The 23,715-nt window shown below is 37.1% G+C and overlaps 2 protein-coding genes across 15 annotated transcripts in view; both read right to left on the bottom strand.

The window, feature by feature from the left end:
- phldb1b (pleckstrin homology-like domain, family B, member 1b) overlaps positions 1–9,936 on the bottom strand; it is a 96,708-nt gene extending 86,772 nt beyond the window's left edge. For 4 of the 14 annotated variants that reach the window (XM_048159698.1, XM_048159703.1, XM_048159701.1 and 1 more), the window contains exon 1: positions 57–690. In XM_048159698.1, the coding sequence (XP_048015655.1) occupies positions 57–101 (45 nt within the window). In that variant the 5' untranslated portion in view covers positions 102–690. Of the gene's footprint in view, positions 1–56; positions 722–6,429; positions 7,003–9,580 lie in introns of those variants that run through there. The other 10 variants (XM_048159694.1, XM_048159704.1, XM_048159705.1 and 7 more) reach the window with 8 other exon arrangements.
- A 2,577-nt stretch (positions 9,937–12,513) lies between these two features.
- On the bottom strand, positions 12,514–23,682 carry arcn1b (archain 1b). Its single transcript, XM_048160958.1, has 10 exons — positions 23,449–23,682; positions 20,762–21,025; positions 20,499–20,678; positions 20,191–20,393; positions 19,947–20,111; positions 16,729–16,894; positions 16,401–16,548; positions 16,190–16,298; positions 13,751–13,955; positions 12,514–13,628 (listed from the first exon to the last, which is right to left on the bottom strand). Exons 1-10 carry the CDS (start codon positions 23,449–23,451, stop codon positions 13,539–13,541), a joined length of 1,533 nt encoding a protein of 510 aa, XP_048016915.1. The 5' UTR covers positions 23,452–23,682; the 3' UTR covers positions 12,514–13,538.
- Between the last annotated feature and the right edge of the window lie 33 nt (positions 23,683–23,715).

Here is a 23,715-nt window from a genome sequence, read left to right as displayed (position 1 = left end):
CAAAGTCAGATTTTAAGACTTAATTCTATATTTTTATAGGCAAAGAATTGATTTACCTTTGCAAAGATGTTGATGAAGCCATCACATAACACATTACACATGCTTGTATCCTCTGAACATAAGTTCCATGACCAGATCTTCAAAATCTTCAATGTCTGGTCCAAAGCCCAACGCCATTAAATCCAGTTCATAAGCTTTGTTTTGCACTTCTGTCATTTAAAAACCTTGGATCAGAAAGAGATTCACATGACTGTATGATGTCAGACCTTGTTCAGGTGCGGCAAGCATTGCCAATGTCCTCAGTGCCAGTGAGTGACCCTCAACGCCTTGGCAAAACTCCTCAGATCATCTCTTTAATCTCCATTCAAAAATGTGAGAAGCTCAAAGCCAAGAATTTCACCTCAGCTGGAAAGTTGCTAGCACACATCGACTCAAAGCCACAGAAGGAGAATGACGTCAACACCTTCTTTTGCTGTGCTATTAAAAGCTGTTGAGATACAAAGGGTTGCTGCCAAAGCAAGCGTCCCAGACTCACCCCTCTCCTCCTGACTCTGGGTCCTGTCTTTCCACACTTGTGCATAGATCAGATGATCTATGCACAAGAACTATGCATCGAAACCATGTTGTCTACCAAAGCTGGTCTACAGTGCGTATTCCCGGAGTTCTTCCCAGAGAGTAACTGAAGGAGGGCTGTGAGTTAGTAAATGGGAGGAGGTGGATGAGGAGCAAAGGAAACAGCTTTGGAAATCTCTTGGCCTAATGGAAATATTGTCAACAACCTCCTTCCTCCAGCCCTTCTTTTGTCTCAGACTCAGTATATCACAGAAAAAGATGGAATACACTATACAACTAGTTGACGAAAGTCCAAACCAATCTGAATATAATGGGCAGTCAAAGTTGACAGATTTTGATGGGCATAGACATAGATCTTTTAGCTTCAGCTTAGATTTTAAAAGTTGTGAAGTGAATTCCAGCCTTAAGTCACAATTTTGCTGTTTCAGTGTAAATGCATGAGGTAGACAGTGAGAAAAAAGAATGACATCACCCAAATTACACAGCTTTTCCAGCCACCTTTTGACCACAGCTGGAGCCATTCTTTCTTCTGACCTGACATTACGCAAGTCCGATAACAAATACATTTCATAAAATGACCCAGGCTCCATTTCCATGAGAGCTCTTTCAAATCCCAAATGAAATTCTGTGGCTGCTGAGCGCAGGAGAGTTAGCAGTGAATAATGATGCTCAAGAAAATGTGTTTAAGTGTCTGGAGGATATCTCAGACAGAGAGAGGAAGAGCAAGAGCAAGAGCAGGAGGTGGGAAAGATCAGCTTGAAAAATCGGTTGTGAAGTGCAGATGTTATCGTTGGGCCACACACACATACACATACATCCTCGTTACATTTTTGGAAGATTCAAAGCTCACTGCCATGTTGATGCTAGGAGGTTACTCAGTAGTTGATAGTGAGATTTCTGGCATGCTGCTATGCGGTTGCTGGGGTGTTTCTGTGCGATTGCCTGGATGTTTGGAGAGCTTTTTAGTACGTTGCTATGTGGCTGCTACAAAGTTCTGGGATACTATTCTGAAAGTGATAGCACATGTTTGTGCTACAGACAATTTGATGTTACCTACAATTAAAAGTCGTTTACAAAGAGCATGCTTTGCATTCCATTGTGCTGCTTTTCCATAGTTTTTCTGTGTAAACATGCCTGTGACGTCCTAGTTTACGCTGTGCGTCTGTTTGGTTGTGTGTGATTCTTAGGTGATGTCACACAATTTGAATTTGCACACACCTGACACTTGTTGGATGCAGAGTTACATGCCACTTATCATCTGGTTCCAGCATGGTGCTTGATGGCCTGCGTTACACTGAGTGTCCTGCCCGGCCCTAAAAAGTTTCTTTATTTATGTTATATTTATGTCTTTCTTGTGTAAAATAAATATTTCTGCAAATAATTGGCACGTCTGGTCTCCTGTTTGTTGCAACCTAAGAGCCAGCTGTAACAGTGCCTAAAATTAACACTGTTTCCCACTCACTGTGGGAAGTTTTCTGTATGCAAACATCCAAAAAGCGACCAGAAAGCTGTGTTTCAGACAGCACGCGGATATTGAATTTAGTTCACTTTCATGTTTCCTTGTGCTTGAAAGGAAAAATTCACACAAAGTATCCTAGTAAACAGTCGGTTATGTCTTAAAGCAGAACTAAGTAACTTTTTTTACATTCATAAATAGTTTTCTAAGTCCTTACGATGGTTAATTGACTTGTAGTTGTGTGTTTGAGGCGAGCACTAACCCCCTCTGGCACGTCTACGCCAGAATACAGCACTTGCAAGTTGAGCTGCGCCGACCCGACACAATCTCGCCTCATGTTCACGTTCACGCGAAAGTGACAAAATGCTTTACGGTAATTCAAAAACAATGTATATATTATGACTTTATAAGACAATTTTGAAAATTACCCACCTCCATCGAGATTTCTTGTACTGTATTTGCAAAACTACTGCATTGGTAAGCGTTGTAGTCGAGATCACTCCTTCGAAATCACTTAGATCCCAAAATAGTCATCTTTTGTTGGTACCACGATCTCGTCTGCAACACAGGGGAGACCGAGCTTTTGTAGTAGCGGGCCCTAAGCTGTGGAATAGCTTGCCACCACCAGTCAGAACTGCCTCTACGTTTGCTGAATTTAAATCCATGCTTAAAAAACATCTCTTTTCTTGTGCTTTTAACTGTTGATAATTTGTATGTGTTTTTTTATATTTATGTTCTTCTTTCTCCTTTTCGCTTAATCTCTATGTACAGCACTTTGGCCAGCTCAGGCTGATTTTAAATGTGCTTTATAAATAAAACTGAATTGAATTGAATTGTAGACGTTGTAGTCCAGAGCTGCGCTTGGAGTATTTACGACAGTGTGATTCACTGAAGGAACCTGTAGGGGGAGCTTCGCAAATCTTACTGAGTTCCGCTAGACTGGGTAAACCCAGCCTGATCTGCCAGCAATTTGAATTCGCCCGGCAACTCAGTCTGGAAACCTGTACATTCATTTCTGCTGCATCTGTTACACTTTTGCGGGAACCAATCACAGACTGGCTTATCCACCTTGCTTGCTATTGGCGGGTACAGAGCTCTTTCTATGGCTCTGGGCGGGTATGATGACGTCCCACGATGACGTCTCTCGCACGACCGTCAATCCAATTCCTTTTAACCTCTCAACGATGCTAAATTACTTTTTTAGTTTAGCAAACAAATCGCTCGACTGGGTGTAAATACCACTCACTTTCATGTTTTTTTGCACAACCTGCAAAAATCGCTCGATGCCATTGCTGCTTCTGCAAACCGCTGATCAATGCTACAAACCAATACAAACTAAGCCTGTCTGGAGTTTTCACGTCACTCTGCAAAAGTACGTCACCCGGATCGTTGATCTGATTGGTTGAAGGACTATCCAATTGCGTGAATAATGCTCGTTGATCACCCCTCTTGTGCAGTAGGAAATACATAGCAAACTCCCCAGACCAATGTTCAATTTTAAATTGAGCTTGGTCTGGTGATAGCCAGACAAGAGTTCCGCTTTAAGTGAATGTAAATAGTTTAAAAAAAACGCATGTGTACAGTATAAGTATATTGGATCCATGCAAGTCTTAAAGTGACAGCATCTTAATAATCCTCCTATTGTTTTTGTCGTTAATGTTAATCAAACAACAAAACAAACAGAAAAATCTCTCACTGCTCTTGTCTAAATAACTTTTTTTTTAAACTTTAATAAGGATTAATCTGTTTCATTTATACAGTAATGCTATGCAGTGTTATTTTACATTTGATTACTATTTTAAATTTCTATACCTAAAAACTACTGTTAGACCTACCTGAAAAGTCCAGTTTATTTCATTTGTACCTTTGTTCTGTTTTTGTGCTATTACTGACTGTTTATTTGTCTTTAATAATGTTTTAAATTTATATTAGTTAGGCTAGTAGTTTTAGCTAGTATCAAAATTAGAATAGAGAGTTTGAAATTTCACTGGTATCTATTTTGGTGTCATTACTGCCTGTTTTTGCAAAAACAGTTTCATGGCCGGGAAAAATATTTATGACCGGTAAATTTTCTTAAGTCACCAGCCATTGGCAGGTGTGGCAAAAGTTAGTTTTAGGCCCTGGCTAGAAGGACGTTTAACTGTTGTGCTCTTGTCTTGTGTCTTTTGCAGTATATGACACAGCATTCTTAAAACACATTGCTTAAAGGTGCAGTGTGTAAATTTTAGCGGCATCTAGTGGTGAGGTTGCAAACTACAACTAATGGTGCACACCCCTCGCACCCCTCACTTTCGGCAAAGCTACAGTGGCCGTCTGGCCGACATGTCGTCGTCTGAGAGAGCAGAAAGTAGCCTTTGTGAATCAATGAGGTTTCTTCTTACTTCTAACAAAGAACGGTAAGCCATACGATTCTAATAAGCCATACGACTACTACTACTACTAGTGCGTATTCAACGTAGTTACGATGCAAGCTGCCTCTAAAAAAACGAATGATTTAGAAGAACAATAACATAGTGACGAAACGCGACCTGTAGTGTTTGTCCGTTTAGGGCTGCTGTAGAAACACGCCGGCGCATAATGGCGACTTGACATGGAGGGGGGACCCACGGTGTGGGTAGATAGAAACAGCTCATTCTAAGGTAATAAAAACATAACAGTTCATTATGTAAGATCTTTATGTACCACTGAAAACATAGTTATGGATATTATATTGCATTTCTGTCAATAGATCCTCCCAAATTTTACACATTGCACCTTTAAGATAAAAGAAGTTTCTGTGTGAATGGTCCCTTACGTGCTTCAGTTAAATATTTAGTTAGAAGCAAACCCCTAACCGTAGTAATGAGCAACATCAATCGTTATGCTTGCCTTAGCAAACATGACTAACGAACGTTTCTGTATTCCACTTCCAAGCAAATCAATTCCAGCAATCACTGCGTTCAGAAAGATTCCAATAGAACACGCGGTCATTGGCAGGGACTGTGTGATTTCAGCCCATTCTCATTTCTTTGGAAACAGAAATGACCTGGACAACAGAGGCTTGATTATCAAAACCAAAACCAGTGGAGCATTTTTCACTCACCACTGACCCTCCAAAGTGATCATGGAAAGGTTCCACACTCCCCCTCTGCCTGTTTCTCTGTACTGGCTCAATGGACTGCTCTGTTTTGGGTGGGAGATCAGGAGGAGAGAGAACTACTAACGTGGCACTTCCAAGTGTGGTGCCTCTGGTCTCTTTCTAACTGCCTCAGTAAATGAAAGGTGAGGCACAGATCTTGTCTCCTCCTTGTTTTCTCACTATTTCTGTTTTTTTCACATCAGATTCTCACAATGCTGGTTACGTTGTGTCTTCAGCTCTGATAAAAACAAGGACAAAGCACATTTCTGTTGCCCGCATTTGGCAGTGAAAAACTGTCACAACCTCATGCCATATCTACTATGCAAAACACATGGACTCAATATTTCTTTAAAAAGCAATGGTTTCTAAAAATAACAACCTATGTTTGGATCACAGCTGATTTGAATGGACCAGATTTTTGGATCAGAATCTCACAAATCCTGCCAAGAATATTTCCAGGTCATTTCACCTCAACATCAAGACACAAAATTAGTAATTATATATTATATACATAAAATGAAGCCTATTTTAAGATTTTGTTTGCATTATGACATTATTTTCATGATAATTATTCTTTATACTGTTTTTAGTTTAATGTCTTTAGTACTTTATAATTAAATAAAAACATTGTATTACAGTATCTCTTATTGCAATACAGTAAGAAAATGTGTGACAGTAATAAGAATCTAATTAAAATCTCCCCTATAATAATGAAAATGACAAAAAAAAAAAAAAGTTAGAGTAAAATATCCGGATGCATAATACAAATTTGAAGGGAATTTGCATAACATCCACACAATTGTGGATGCAACAACAAAACCAAAACAGTAAAAATTTGAATTTGATGGGAATTTATGGGGAATTTGAAGGGAAAATGGAAATAAGAATTTGAGGGGAATTTGCAAAACTGCTACAAAAAAAAAAAAAAAAATGTCAAAATGGAAAAAAGCCCTAAACCCCCCAAAAGTTTGGCTACTTTTTAATAATTAATAAAAAAATATATATATATTTTTTTCCTTTTGACTGTGGAGAAATTGGACTTGGCATGTTATTGACAGGTTTCATGAGATTCAACATTTTTAATATCTTGAAAAAATAGATTGCGTGACATGGACACAAGTTCTTAATATCCAACAACAGACACGTTTTGAAGTTCAAAACATTTGAAAACAATCAAAATAGTTGCACTTGTGCAGTTATTATAAAGCTATCATTCACCAAGTTAAGTTTTTAAAATAGTATAAAAAGTGAAGTATCTCACAAGCCATACAGGAGTCCTTACCTGTAAGAACTTTCTGGCAGCCTATTACACAAGACCCAAACACATGGCTCCTTCATGAACAAGACATTATGAAGATGGATAGAGTCTTGAGGATGGTATGTGAGGTTCTTCCTGGCACATGTTCGAACAACCATCACAGACACAAAGCAGATTCTCCTGCTCAGCACGGGACAAAAGTCGTCTCCCACTGTGATGGTCTCTCTCTTCCCCTCTCACTCGTTCAGCCTTCCTGTTCTGTCAACCACTCCTAGCCTGACACAAGGCACTCATTCTTTCAGTCAAAGAACTCCTCACTTGTTCACCAACCTTGCAGAGACCCCTGCTGCAAAAGTAAGTCCATTTCAGGAAAGACTGAAACTCACTTTTCTGCAGAAGGTGCACAAAAACACACTGGCATCCACAATGCTGTTCCTCTTTCTGAGGGTTTCTTGGGAAGGTGCCAGAGCACTGGAGACCTGAGGTCAGTCTGGCTTTTGTCACTGTTTGTATAGTCCTGTGTCAGTCCTGACTCTTGCTGGCACTACACCAAAGAAAAGCTGCTCTTGTAGGATCAGGTGCTTCTCTCCAATATGACACACTAGTCCTCTTCCAGCTGATGTCTCTAACTGAGTGCACTCTATTTCTCATCGGTTTGTGTTAGCTTGACTCTTTTCCTTTTTTGATTCTCAGCATAATTTATCCCCTTTCCAATAGGAGGGGCACGTCAAGTGTTTTGGAGTGGTCTGCTGGCTCGAAGCCAGCCAAAAAGAGCTTGATGTTTCAGAATTATGAGGAATGCTTTAGAAGATGGTTGTTACTCATCTCACTTGTTTATTTGTCACTTTGGATGAAGATTTATTATTTAATGGGTTTTGTGGTGTCATCTGAATTTACTTTGAACTTCTGAAGAGTTCTACAAAATGACTCATTTCAATTTCTCTTTATGCTTTCATAATTTTGTACGCTTTTCAAATAATTATGGGATAAAAATTGAAATTATGACATAAAAACACAATTATGACATAAAAAGAAAGGCATGATGTATTTATGACTTAGTAAGCCTACACTCTAAAAATGCAGGGTTGTTTCAATATGATTCAAAATCATAATTATGATTTACAAAGATTTTTTTTTTTTCCTGTTATGTGGCATAAATTGGTTTCTTGGCTATACCTAAAGGCTAAACAACAGTAAACAACAGCACCATATTAAGAAATAGGGAAGAAAAACTTATTTGAAATTAGCCTGTGAAAGTGAACTTGTGATGAGGAGGGGGTTAATTAAGGCTTAAATTATCCAAAATTAAAGTATACAGCCTGTTTTAACTGCATTTGAAAACATTTCAATAGCCTCGGAATTAAGATTTAAAAAAGATGCTCACAGAGCCTTTGCCTGAGAGAAGATTAGCTAAGGCTATGGTAAGTTATTTGCTTATATGGATAGTAGGCTACATTGGGGGAAAAAACAAACAAAACAACAATAACAACAAAAAACATACGAGCAGGCCTACTGTTATTTTATCAGTTCGATAGATTTAGACATGTTAGGTACGTCACAAAAACTTAAGTTTGAAAATATCTTTTTAGGCTAGTTGGCGGTTAGCTAATTGCTCAGAGGGCTACAAGACATTTGTGTTGCACGAAGTTCAGAAATTTGAAAAAGTAAGCCTCCTGGAAGTCACAGAATGAAATTGTTGATGTACCAAGAAAATACTGAGCTAAAAAGATCTTCACAATTGATAAATCAGCAGGTTAAGCTGCTTATTTTTGATACGAACAAGAAAACTCGCTAGAGATTGACTGTAATGTAGAAATAAATAATCTGAAATCGCTTTGAGCGATTTCATTGTGTATGGAGTTCAATAATAAACAACATCTGTGTGACTCAGTTTGGGCAATTTCCCTTTGAGACTGTACGTTGTTTTTAATTAGTGAGACACGCTTCCCTGGTTGACTGAACAATCCAAAATACACATTTTCAGTCAAAAACTGTATTGCCTACCATTCTGAATGATGTGACAATAGTGCCCTCTAGTGACTGTTCAACACTTCTTTAAAAATAACAACACCAAATAGATGGACCAGGTAATCCATATGGTAATCTTAACGCAAATAACCCAGAAATCAACATAATTAGCCTATACTAAACTTTAAAATAAAGCTTTGATCCGGCCAACTTTACTCTTCCCCCTTTCCTAACATAACATATAAGTGTCAAATAAACCTGTAACAGAATCTCCCAACTCCTAGGACAGTAAGACTGCTGTTTGTTCTGTTTCTTCCAAAGGAAATTCCTCATGCTTACTCAGAATGGATCTAATTTCCTCCTGTGTGTCTCACATGTTAAAGGTCCAGCTCAAAGGCTTGTCACCACAGTGGGGGGAAAGCAGGGCAGCTGGAGGGTCTATGACAGGTGTGGAAGAATTGAACTCTCGCTCTCACTTTTACTGCGGGAAAACATTCTTAAAATGGCCTCTGTAAGAATGGGATTATTTTGTCAGCACCTTAAGGCCCTAAAACCTGTAAACCTGCTTCTGGCTTTCAAGGTATGTTTAGCACACAGAAGACACTTATACTAACTTCATTAGTGTAATACAAATTATGCTGTTCATTATAATGATAGTTATATTTTTATAAATTTGTATATATGTATATATTATTACATAAAATGCACACACACATATATGTGTATGTAGTGTGTTTTATGTAATATGTAAAATATTAAAAAAAAAAGTTAATTATATATAATACATAAATATAATTCTATCTATCTATCTATCATATATATTCATTGTTTTTTTCATTATCAGAACGGGCAAATCACATCACATAATATGTAGAAATATAAAAAAAATATTAATTATATATAATACATAAATATAATTATATCTATCTATCTATCTATCTATCTATCTATCTATATATATGTATAATTTATTTTTTTCATTATCAGAACTGGCAAATCACATCACTCCATTATCCTGTCTGAAACTCCAGATATATAAATGTGTAAAGATGCTAGAAATTGAGGAAACCATACTTTAACTGGATCTAGAAACCATGCATTCAGATTCACGCAACATATCATACATAAACCCAACAGCACATGTGTCCAGTTATTGACATCACTGTTAGAGTTTGTGGACAGGTTTCAGAAAAAGAATGGAACTAACCTGAAATCGGACCTTCTTGAGCAACATATTCAAATCCTGGATGGTGGACTCTTTACTGCTGTCTGTTGGGATCCTGAACGTTCAGCACATGTCGTGTTCCTCATTAGCCAACCTGTAAGAATGGCCTATTTCAGACTGAGACACAGAGCTATAAGAAATCACCGACCCCCAGCAAACTCATAAATCATTAACTCCAAAAACGTAATCCTTTGTAAATAATTAAAATAAAGTTTTTTAATGAATCTCAGACTGATACCAAAATCCCATGTGACCATATAAATTCTTAGCCCATGCTAGTCCCTCTGCCCCCTCTCACTCTTTCATGTGACCCTTTAACAAAGCCTGGCTCAGTACTTATCTGTTTGTTCATTCATCCGAAAGAAAGACCCGCCCTCTTTTATGACCAGGATAGTGGTCATTAACACCCCTCCTCTTTTTTTCTCAACCCCAAACAGGGATACACCCCCTCTTCTCCTCTCAAGGGAACCATATGGTCACCTACTGATTTGACTGACAGTGTGAGAACTACTGTCTGTTTGCATCAGACGTGTACGAACAACCTTTACTCCCACAATCACTGTCCACGCATCGCTCCCCCCAGACTTCACCTCATTATTTCTCCATTGCGAGCGATCAGATAGGAAATTAGGTCAGCACCGATACGGTCCCTATTCTTGCAGACTACACCCTTCGGTCCCTTCATCAAATCCACAAATCAGATGTTAAATCTACTTTCTCAGGCCCGCCCTAAAACTTTCCTCGTGGATTAGAGTCAACATCAAACATAGAGGCAGATTCTATCAGATAAGTCCGTGTTTCACATACAGATCATCCCCTGTAGATATGGGTCACATACTTCAGCTGTGGTCAGTGACTATGACTTTGACATTTAGTAAAAATATGCAGACACACAAATTTATGGTAGTCAACAAGGAAAGATTGTATGCGTTTAAAGACACGATTATAAAAGCGATAAAGAACAGTTTACCTGTTGTTTTCACCTATATTAAAATTATGCTCTTGTAAAGTTTTGACCAACAACCGATAAATAGCCAATATAAAAATTCTCTACTATTTTGTCTAAATAAATTCAAAATGAAACAATATTATTGGTTTAAATGCTACAAGGGAAAGTGTCACAACCAGTACTATTTGTATACTATTACAGTATTTTTTATTTTTTATTTTCAGTTAATTTATGGCTTTTCTCATTTTTATTAGTTTTCTATTTAGCTTTATTGTTTTTTGTTGTTAGTATTTTTAGTTCGACTGCTTATCATCCCTCTCAATACTCAATTACCTCCAAAATAAATAAATGGAATTTAAAAAGATTAAGTTGAAATTATTTAAAGAACATGGTGATGATAAAAAACATGAGATGGAAGGAAAACTATCAATTAAAGGTGGTAAAGAGGATGTTTCGTTTTATACATTTTTGCAATATTACTTGAAACTGTCTTCACTAAGTGATAAAAGACTATTTATTAGGTGCACTGAAAGGAATATTATTAATATACATCATCTGTGCACGAGGTAGGGCCTTAAAAACATCAGCCAATCGTTTACGCGATCATCGCGTGAACGATTGGCCCTCTGGCTTGTCAATCACTGCCATTGTGAGAGACGTGCGCGGATTGGCCCTCTGGCTTGTCAATCACTGCCATGACGTTCCTTGTGAGAGACGCGCGGCTGCACGCTCTAGGAACTTTCCACACTCTACATGCGCCGCATGCAATGTTTTTGTCAGGAGACAGGAGTAACAACTGCAGATTATGAGTTACCTGCGGTGAGTCCGACATAATGAATCCACTAAGTGTGTGCGCAGCTTAACGATTGTAAGGCCGATTATGAATGTAAATTGATACTTATGACTGATCGCGCTCAAACGCGTCCAGTCAGAGCCAGTTGCGTTCAGTCTGCGATTACAGTCGGTGTTCAAATTCCATGTGAAAGTATATAAATCTGCTTCAGGAGCAGGAAACTATCGCTGTATGTTGAGCACAGTCAGAATGTTTTAGCTAGTCGTAAAATGTGTGCCCGGCTTAATAACACAGCGAATGCCAGTGGTAAACAAACACTCGTGCACGAGTTTTGGGAGGCGTTCACTTGAAATGAGCTGTGAAGGAGGGGGATTGTTGTTCTGCATGCGCTCATTTCAAAAACTCAGTCGACGAAAACATCCTCTGTACCACCTTTAATGCTTTTGTGTTCTCTCGCGAAAGTTTCACATTTCCCCAAGAAACTTTGCGTTCACTCGCAAAGAACTTAAAAGTTTTGCGAGCAAACGCAAATTTTCTTGGTGGAATGCAAACAAACTCAAGCTTCTCTGGGGAACGCAAAATATTTGTGACAAAACGCATCATGTCACTTTAGGAGCTCCATAACTACTGTACATGCTTTGAGAGACCTAAAACTTCATAGCTATGAAGTAATATATACAGTTTAGCATCATTATACAAAAATATTAGAGTCAAGTATTCCAAAAAGCCATGTCAGAGCAGATGATTTCTCTTAGTAATTGGCTGAGGAAGTGATTAATTGGCAGGAATCTCCTCTACTCAACCATACCTAATGCATTATCAACTCTGAATGCCATTGCCTTGTCTCCGAGATTCCTCACATGCTTGTATAAATCCATAACAAACTCCCAGTCCACTGGCTCTTGAAGTCCACCAAACCAGGGCTGGGCAGTCAATTTATCATTACAAATAATACTCACAAATTTTACGCCAAACAATAACAATCAACCATCTAAGAGGTTTTTAATTGTTTGTTGCTATTCAATTGCTAGGGTGTTGTAGGTGCTTAAACACACCACTACAAGTCACATGACTTAGCAACACCAATACATATACCATGCAGCTACAGTATTCAAAATCCTTGGTAAAGACACATATTGAGGCAGGAAGAGCTTGAAGAAAAAAAAAAAACACTTTAATTTAAATTTGACTTTATTATTGATTAAAGGTATTCATAACTATCTTACAGCAAAATGGAATGTCGTAACCCTTCCCTTGGCGTTCGGTAATCATCTTTGAGTGTGCGCTGATAAATGTATTTTACATTATGGAAACACAAAAAAATAAATCTGTTCTTAATAACATCTGGGAAGCCAGGGAGAATATATTTTCCTGTTTAGCCAAATAAATGCAGCAATGAATAAAAAGCAAGAAACATTTAAACGGATTATGTGTAACATTACTTACAAAAAAAACAGAATGAAAAATCTTCCTGTTTAGATTAATCTTCAACTAATGATTACATAAATATAACAGAAAACAGGGAAGATACTAAAAGGCAGAAAGTATGTGTGCTTTATGATGATGTAGACTATATTTACTAACAGCAGAGATGTCATTTTGAAAAAATGAAAAATTATGTGAATTTGGACTGCACATTTAATGCAGTGTCAGTTCTTATTGCACAAGCACAGCTGATTTAATCATCACCAATTCATTTGGTACTACAATTTTAGGTCTGTTTCCATATTAGAAACCCTTGATTATTAGGAATAAATCCAAATTGCTAATGGGCCGATACAGATCAAGTGGTTTGAAAAAAAAAAAAGCCATCAATTAGAATGCAATTCTACAAAAGCCTTTGCAACAAACGTATAATTTTCCAATTTTATTCTATTTCTTTGAAGGGTCAGGAGGGTTCATATGGGCTTATAATACATCTGCTGTAGATGACAACGATCTTCCCTTGATGTCTTCAGGTGCAGTGCTGTATTTTACGCTCTTTGTCTCTTTTTCTGGCAGGTGTAGCTGACTGCACTTAGTAGTGAGCAGCTGAAAGTCCAGTTTATATAAAAGTAGATTATTTTCCTTTAAGACAAACACAGAAGTACTGCAGCCCATGTCAGAGAACGTTTTTTGAGAGCTCTGTTAACGTACAGCACACTCTCTGATCCGTTAAGCTGGCTGGCAGGTTAAAACAATCTTCCACCAGGAAACATTTACAGGATCTCATACTTATCCACAACAAATGATGTCTCTGAGGAGAATTTGACTGGACTGCCTCCTTCTACGTATGTCACCTTGGCCACCTGGGGAAATATAGTGGATATTTCGTCATTATGTATTTGTGGATGCGTGTGTCTATATATGGATATATAGTCATTTCCTTTCTCACTAGGACTAATTTTTGTTGCAGTATTTCATAACTTGCCTGAATGTCACAAAAGTTACGCTTGGAGACAAAAGAAACATTGATTGGGAAGAAGTCGTTGGGTTTGCCATCTATACTGAACTCCAGGCTGCCACTCTTGTTCTTCTCATCGATAACGGGAAGTGACCATTCCAAGATGTTTTTCCTGCTGTCATGGTTATACTGCCCATCCAGATCACCGACCACTGGAGAACCTACACCTGACCTGCATAATCGCAGGAGCCAGAGTTTGTTTATGGTAGATGGAATGAAATACTAAGTTGACATGTGCTACTTAAATTAAAAATTATTATAAAATTTTATTATTATTAATATACTTAAAGTTTTAATGAACAGACAAACAGACAGATAGACAGAGATGCTTAATTTCTCAGTCGATACTGGTATCCAATTATTTAGAATGATATCTGCTGTTACCCACAGTTTGATTTAAGGAAAAAAATCTTTCCCACTACTGTAAACTATACAGGGAACCGCCTCATTTGGCACATTACTATAATATTACAGGTTAAAATTATCAAAACAGCCCATCTATTATATTCAACTGCCATTTATTATTTATTTTTAGATATAATTAACCAAATTAAAAAGTTGTTTTATTAACATCTTTCTGCGGTTGAAACACAGATTGAGCGATTACATGAGACATTTTGGTAAATTGTACTGTATTTTTCAACATACCTGTTGATGTTCATGCATGTTTTTTCATACTAAGTCTTTTCTTCCACATTATTACAAGTCAAATGTCCACACTGCCGCTTTAACTGAAGTGCTACAAGCAAGCTGTCACATCACATTTAACCTTCTGGTGCTCTTTGGTCAATTTTACCTTTTGTTTTTTCAGAATCTTTTACTTCATTGGAATGGAATACTAAACCTTTAGTGGAAACTTTTGGTACGGAGCACAAACAAAATCTTATTGAAAGCTACATTTTTTGTGATATCAAGATCAAAATTGGAACACAACTTGTTTAAAATGACGGTTTTGATTTTCTCGCACCTTTGGAGTAAAATGTGTTTTAGAAAATATACATTTCAAATAAATTAAAATAGTATTTTTGTGCATTTTTCATTACAATAAACAAAATTCTATATATATTTTTTTTAAGTTCACTTTTTTTTTTTTAACTTTTCTCACTTCAGCAATAATCTATCAAGCGTCTTTAAAAAGAGACCAAACTTACAGTAAGTCTGTGCTTCATAGCATTCAAGATTTATGACAGTTTAAGTTGGAAATTTCATTTTCAGGTAAATGTTAAAAAGTGAATAAATGGATAATAACTACTGCATAAGTATAATTTAGTACCATAAAATCCCCTAAAAATACAAAACATTAAATAAAAAGCATTTTCAACTTCAATTATAGTACATTCATTTCATTGAAATAAAAAAATAATTAGAACACCAGAGGGTTAAAGGTGCTAAAGAGGATGTTTTGTTTTATACATTTTTGCAATATTACTTGAAACTGTCTTTACTAACTGATAAAAGACTATTTATTAGGTGCACTGAAAGGAATAATATTAATATACATCATCTGTGCACAAGGTAGGGCCTTAAAAACATCAGCCAATCGTTTACGCGATCATCGCGTAAACGATTGGCCCTCTGGCTTGTCAATCACTGCCATGACGTTCCTTGTGAGAGACGAGCGTGGCTGCGCGCTCCAGTAACTTTCCACACTCCACAGGCGCCGCATGCAATGTTTTTGTCCGGAGACAGGAGTAATAACTGCAGATTATGAGTTACCTGCGGTGAGTCCGACATAATGAATCCACTAACACAACACAGCGAATGCCGGTGGTAAACACTCGTGTTCCAATACGAGTGTTTACGAGTTTTGGGAGGCGTTCCTTCGAAGGAGGGGGGTTGTTCTTACGCATGCGCTCATTTCAAAAACTCAGTAACAGTCTTTGGATTCTCAGTCGACGAAAAAATCCTCTCTATCACCTTTAAGGGCACCGTCAAAACGGAATTTATTGTTTGAATTTTGTGATAAAATTGACAGAAATTTAAAGCTGAGACATTGTTTCTTATCAGTAAGTAACAAAGCACAAAGCTCTTTATTGGATGGGAGACGCACTATAAACAATGTTTGGTGTAAGAAGAAAAAAAAAACGTACCTGGCAACCCTGGCTTGAACTACGAATGATTCATAGGGTCAAACAGAGCCTGCTTTAACGTTGCTATTTTTTAACTGTTCATTTAACTGTTATTTAGATTCATCGGAAACATTTTTCCGCCCACTTTTGATTGACAGGATATAATTGGCCCTGATCATTGGCTGTTGTTAAACAATTGGCCAATGGCTTAAAAAAGCTTTTATTGGCTGATACATTGGTGCATAAATAAATGTTTACATAATATAAAAACATATATAACAATATTAAAAGGGAAACAGAAAATATCTTGTTTATAATGATTTGAATAAGCACTTACGGCACAGGAATAGTAATGATAACATCATTGAGTTCGAGTCCCTCGTCCTGAAGCTCATACTCAATGTTGACGTCACAGCCACTTCCACTTTCTGACGGCCAACAGTTAACTGAGAAGACAACATAGGACGCATGATTTCATGATTGATGTGTTCATGAAAGTGCTGCCATACAAAATCCTTGAGTTTTTGAAAAAAAAAGAGAAGACTCACTAGTTAAAGGAATGAGGGACTCATCTGTGCTCTGTAACCTCCATTTCAGCACCCCCAAATCACTGTTGAGAGGGAAGGACTTATCCTGGTTTTTCAGAGCAATCAGGGACTCAGCGTTGAAAAGCTTTTTATCAACATGAGGGTGAGTCTGAAAGATAAATGAAATAGTATGAGTCACATGGTCAAGACAGAATATTTTTCTCTAAGATCTAAATAGAGTGAAAACTGAGTGAAAGCACAGTGTCCTTTTTAAAATCCCATATTGTTAACAACTTCCCCTTCAGAATACATGCTGAGACCATGACATGCAGTGTCGTGTCTCACACACCTGTAGCTGGGCTCCTTTCTTGTCATTATTGTTGAGGAGTATAGAAATGCGGCCATTTTTTTCATCTGTGACTTTCAGAGTGATCATACCCAGAACCTCCATGTTCTGTAGTCCACCATCCCGACCACAGGTCAGAGAGATCTTCTCTTCCACCCTCAGATGTACACTGGGAAACAAGTTCAAAAAATGCCATTAACAACAGACATCATCTGAAAATAATATTACAATATGAAAATACACTACTGTTCAAAAGTTTGGGGTTGATAAGATTTTGTTAATGTTTTTGAAAGAAGCATCTTATGCTTACCAAAGCTGCATTGGTCCCACTTTATATTAAGTGGCCTTAACTACTATGTACTTACTTTTAAATTAATCATTTGATACAATGCACTTATTGTGTACATACATGTTTTTACATTGTACTTATATTTTAAAAACACCTGCATGTAATTACATCTGTAATTATATTTATAATTACACTGTTGACCATCCCTTACACCTTACCCCTACCCTTAAACCTACCCATACCACCAAAGCTTCCCCTAACCTTACCCATATCCCACCTCAAAAGCAGCAAAAGTGTTTTGCAATTCAATATGAACCCAATAAGTACATTGTGGGACCGCTGCATTTATTAGATTAAAAACAATACAGTAATATAGTGAAATAGTATTATAATTTTTAGTTTTGTATTTTAATACATTTTAAAATGTAATTTATTCCTGTGATGGTAAAGCTGAATTTTCAGCATCATTACTCCACTCTTCAGTGTCACATGATCCTTCAGAAATCATTCTAATATGCTGATTTGCTGCTCAAGTAACATTTCTTATTATTATCTAGAGATGTTCCGATACCCCTTTTCCATTCCCGATACCGATTCCAATACCTGAGCTCAGGGTATCGGCCGATACCGAGTACCGATCCGATACCTGGGTGTGTATCTGTATATTATATATATATATATATATATATATATATATATATACATACTACTAGCCCTGTATGAATTGATAGAATTATTTATGGTGTGCTTCAGACTTATCCCTTAATAAAACAAGAACAAAAACATACAGTGAACTGGAGTATTTTTATTATCTGACATACATTTGTCAGTTATATTATTTATTTATTTTAAGTGAAAAAGAACTTCAAATGCAGCCACAAATCTAACACTGTAAATTGAAAAAGGTATATTAGTTTTACAATATAACTATAAAAACAGTGCAACAAATAAATCTAGGAATATAATTAGGCTATATAAGAAAATAATCTCTTTAAAACTTGAAGTCCAGAAACAATTTTGTTAAATAAAAATCTCACGTTTTTCGACGACTGACAGCAGCTGGTCATCCAGAACAATAAACCCGACAATTTTGTCGGTTATCTTTATTGTCTTTTGAAAACTTTTCTCTTTGTTTGAATGAAGCTGGCACGCCTCATCCTTCTCCATCTTAAGCGCGTCAAACGCCCGAATCGCTCAATTCGCACCGCGTCATTCACGCAAATCGAGCCCCAGGGAGTCAATTCGCGTCTTTGCATTGACTTAACATGTAAATCACTCGCGCTTATCGCTTCATTCGCGTCTGGTGTGAACGCAGCATTAGCCTTTATGTAACCATCGTGTTGCGCTGGGTGACGCGTCTTCAAATGCTTTATTAAGTTATTTGTGTTAAAGTTGCCAATACTTGTGCCACTCGAAATTGCAGCATTGCATATGAGACATGTCGCCGTTTTACTGGTCTGAAATACTGCCAAACAGCAGACATACTGCTAGCGCGTTTTCACTTCTCCGCTGCTCTAAACAGTGGTTGCTTGTGGCAACACAGCACAACTTCCTGTGTTTGCATTCTGAGCCGCGAAGAAGAATTGATTTCCGATTTGCTGCGTTAAGCAAAGATAGCGGGCACAACTAGGTATTGTTTAAGAAAATGGTATCGGATCGGTACGTGAGTTTAAATACTCGCCGATACCGATGCCAGAAATTTTTGTGGTATCGGTGGTATTTCCGATACTAGTATCGGAATCGGAACAACCCTATTATTATCAAAATTGAAGATTATGAAAAAAAAAAAGAAAAAAGTAAATTATTTGTAACATCTTTACAGTCACTATTGATTAACTGAATGCACACATCCTGAATAAAAGTATTTAATTAAATATAAATATTTATATTAGTGATGTCAATCAATTAAAAAAAAAAAACTACTTTATTGCACATTTTTTTTCTGTAATTAATCATAATTAAAAATTGTTTTTAGATTGTAATAATTTCACAGTTACTCTCCAAACAACTTAAAGACATTATATTTTAAATATTTGTTTAATGGCATCTGTTTATGAATGAAAGCCAGTTTCACTGATACTAATACTGATAACTGATGTTTTTTAAAACATTTAAAACAATTATAGACATTCATTTCAATTCACATTTATTTGTATAGTGCTTTTCACAATACATTTCGTTTTAAAGCAGCTTTACAGAAAATGCATGTCAGCATTACAATTTAGAGTAATCTGTTATCAATTTCAACATTTATTAGGCTTAAAAAAATTTATTTAAGTGAACTTAAAACAATCTCCACAAAAACGCATTATAAAAAATGTGATATTTACCTGTTGCCTGTCTAACAGATAGGAAATATACAGAAATTGAATAAAGTTATCAAACACTTCACTGCATAAATTATAAATTAAATACAGATTAATTATTAATTATTAAATAATAATAATCATTTAGCAGGCCAGATTATGTTTTAATTTTGAGATCAGTTGCGGGCCGGGTGGAGGGGGAGGGCGGGCCGGCAGTTTGAGACCACTGCTTTAAGGTATTTTAAGACAATATTTAACTCATTTAAGACTGCTCTTATGAGGATACTCGGCATAATTCTGTGTTATTGTTTGTTCAAGCGTAAAAGAACTTGATGCTGGCGGGGGTCTTTCTGAGCACACGAGTCATGTGTGTGACACACAGGTATGACATTCACAGACAGCGCGTTTTCATTCGTCTTGTGGCGCCAGCCAAATTATGACAAAAGGATGCTGCATTAACTGCATTAAATATTTTTAACGTGTTAAACTGAAAAAATTAAACGCATGATTTAACAGCCCTAATGTATATATAAAAAAAGAATCTTTTTGAATGGTAGTGTACATACATAATATGTGGAGTTGAATGTGCCAGATACTGAAATAAAATCAGCAAGCAATAGGCCTACCTCTCTATATTCACTGGAGGCTGAAGGACTTTGGATGCCTCTGATGCCTTCCTTCCTGCACTGGATGTGACAATATTTTCTCCTTCTGATTTTAGTTTGTCCACAAAGTTATCCACCTCTTTCCCCTTGACACCCAGCTTCAGTGCTTTACTCGAACCACTCGGCCTACAGGAAGAACAGGGAAGATTAACTTCTGTACACTTATATATTTCGAAGCATCATGGCCCACAGTTAAAGCTCATACCTGACAGGAGCAGAAGACACTTTGGGCTTCTCTGGCTCTATTGTATCCATGATGATGTTGGCTGATGTGACGCTGCTCATTCCTGAATTTCCAAAACCGCCGAAGCCTGGCGATTTCTTTCCGGAACGTTCAGCATCTTGTCTTGCTCGCTGCAGCTCTTTGGCCTTGCGTTTCATCTCAGCCTTTGCTTCTCTTTCTTGGGTCTGTTAAAGTGAAGAATTGAGAGAAACCCAGAAAATTAGAGTGTGTTTGATTTAAACTTAAAGTGGAGAGTAATTTTGCCCTGGATGTTTCATCAAATATCGGACCTCTCTGACAGCCCTGAAGACTTTCTCTTCGTGCGAGTCCATCTCAGTAAAAGTGCGAATCTGGGCCAGGTTAACGTTCTCCCGGTATCCCAGAGCTACGATCTCATCAAATGCAAATATGAGATCAAAACAGTGCTCCGAGATCTCGCTTTCCTCCAATACTCTGCAATATTCAGGGATCTGAAGAAATACGGAAAGTAATCACTTATTCAAGATACATCCAAGAAGTGCAATAATTTGGAGAATAAAAAAGTAAGATTTACCACTCGGGAGAAAAGCCTTAGTGTCTCCAAGTCCTCCAGGATGTTGCTGTTTTTTGTAGTGATCAGAACCATGTAGAGCTTCTCCAGGGGCTGGTAAACATAGCGCACACTGTCTGTTTCCACAAAAGTGTGCTGCTTGCCTGTATTCATCAGCTTGGGAAAGGCAGCCAGAAGGCCCTCGACGCGGGTTCGCGTCATCTCTACGAACTGTCGTGACACTATGGCTTTTCCTGCCTTAGTGCAAACCGCCGCTGCCAAGAGCACCTGCAAAGATTTGATGAACATTCAAAACTTAATCAGACAAAGAACTACAAAGAAAATTGGGATTTTTGATTGTTATGATGATGACTGCATTCAGAAATTAGTCTGCAACACAACAGCTATTTCAGAAATGACAATCAACTTGCATTACCAGTGATTGCATTACCAATACAAATGGAGAATCAAAACATTTAAGATGAAGTGATCCAAGTTTTGACTGGTAAGTTAAACAGATAGTTCACCCAAAAATGAAAATTCTGTCATCATTTACTCACCCTCAAGATGTTCCAAACCTGTATGAATTTCTTTCTTCTGTTGAACACAAAAGAAGATATTTTGAAGAATGATGGCAACCAGACAGTTGATGGTAGCCATTGACTTCCATACTATTTTATATACTCAATGGGTGCCGTAAACTGTCTGGTTTACTGTCATTCTTTAAAATATCTTCTTTTGTGTTCAGCATAAGAAAGAAAGTACAGGTTTGGAACAATTTGAGGGTGAGAAAGTCATGACAAAATTTTGCTTTTTGGGTGAACTGTCCCTTTAAGCTCAATGTGTGGATTGGAATAGACTACAGACCAGTATTTATTAAACCAATTTTTTCTACTTAATTGATTATTCGTCAGTATTGGGCCTAGTGATAAATGGCATGCCCTCAATTGTAAAGTAACTTAATTAGTGTGTGTAACTAATTCTATTAAAAATGTTTTTATTGTTAATTGAAAGTAGCTGATATAAAATATTAATATTGGATGAACAACTTAAAGGGATAGTTCACCCAAAAATGACAATTATCCCATGATTTACTCATCCTCAAGCAATTATAGGTGTATATGACTATCTTCTTTCAGACAAACACAATTGGAGTTTAAAAAAAAACAGCTCTTCCAAGCTTTATAATGGTAGTGAAGGGGGTGTGATATTTTGAACCCCCAAAAAGTGCATCCATCCATCATAAAAGTACTCCATACGGCTCCAGGGGGCTGATGAAGGCCTTCTGAGGCGAAGCAATGGGTTTTGTAAAATAAAATATCTATATTTAAAATAATAACTATAATAACTGGCTTCTGGCAGCCGCCTTACATAGGACTAGTTCCGGCGGAAGAGTGACCTCTGATCCAAAGCATGACGCAGGACGTAGGAGTAGCGTAAGCTTAGGTGAGAGGAGACGTCTCTCGCAGTTTAATAGGGCTGAGCAACAAACTCAAGCCCCTCTTCTCTTACATCAAAAACCTCCAACATTTCTCTTTAAAATTTCTTGTTTTAGACTTCTTATTCATGACAGGTTTTTTGTTTTGTTTTGCTCTCTCCTCTGCACTTCTGCATTCGTCAAAACATCATGGGTCGGGTCAGAGGTCACTCTTCCGCCGTAACTCGTCTTATGTACGGCCGTCTGCCGGAAACCAGTTATTATAGTTCATATATCTATAAGTTATAAATATGGATATTTTCTTACAAAAACCCATTGCTTCGCTTCAGAAGGCCTTTATTAACCACCTGGAGCCATATGATTTTATGATGGATGGATGCACTTTTTGGGGGTTCAAAATCTCAAGCCCCATTCACTCTGATTGTGTTCGTCTCAAAGGTAGTCATTACACCTAGGGTGGCTTGACGGTGAGTAAATCATTGGATAATTTTCATTTTTGGGTGAACTATCCCTTTAAGCTTAAAAAAAGTTGTAGAAATATTGCAACTAACTGAAATAAAACACGTTTAAGCCAAAGAATTAAAATCACTAAAACTAGAAATAAAGCTAAATAAAATTATTAAACAAAAAACTAAAAGGCATATAAAAATAATAAACGATTCTACATATAAATTCAGATACGAAAAAGTAAAATAATCTGCAATGGATGACATGATACAGTAAACGTGACTAAAAAACTTTTCCCTACTATTAATAGAGATAATAAAGTTCTGCCATATATCAATCTATTTGTATGCATTTCATGTATACTTTTATGTTTTTTATGTTTCATGATCCCCAGCTTATTTCTATTAAGTTAATATCTGAATTGTCAAAGTCCGTTAGCTACAACCTGTTATCTACATAGATATTATGCATTATTCATTATATAAATGATAAAAGAATACAAAAAATAGCAATTTATTATACCAATATTTTGTCATATAGCTGATAATGACAGCTATTTACTTTCGTTAATTACTTGAACTGTAATTAATCTTGATGACAATCTAATTAGCTGGCTAACCTTTAGCAGGCTAGCTGTATCAGATATCATAACCTAGCAACAATGTTTCCTTCTTTACATGATGTTTTTAAAACAAAATCAGACGGAATAGACACTTTTTGGTAATTGACACTAAAAAATGAAAAGAGTTTCAAACTGTATGAGCGATGAGCTACATCGTTAGCTGCTAGCCCCATCCTGCTAAATACACAAAACAAACAGTCATACCATTTCTGTTCCCTTTCACACGAGGATCCGTCAGTGGACTCAGTCACGGACACCGTCTGTCCAGATGTATCAAAAACAGAAAATGTCAGAGGGGTGCCTAACGCTCTGTTTCAACAGTAGCATATAGCTTGACTCGTAATATTGAAGAAACAGAGCCACGTCTCCAGAGTCCAACCGGAAAAAGTTGCGCCGTGTGTCAGAATCAGATGAGAGCTGATGCAGGAGAGATGGCGACATCTAACGGCGGAGAACAGATACTGCGCATGC

The sequence above is a fragment of the Megalobrama amblycephala genome, linkage group LG16 (genome assembly GCF_018812025.1).
Source record: "Megalobrama amblycephala isolate DHTTF-2021 linkage group LG16, ASM1881202v1, whole genome shotgun sequence".
NCBI lineage: Eukaryota > Metazoa > Chordata > Actinopteri > Cypriniformes > Xenocyprididae > Megalobrama > Megalobrama amblycephala.
This window is presented reverse-complemented; position numbering and strand designations above follow the sequence as displayed.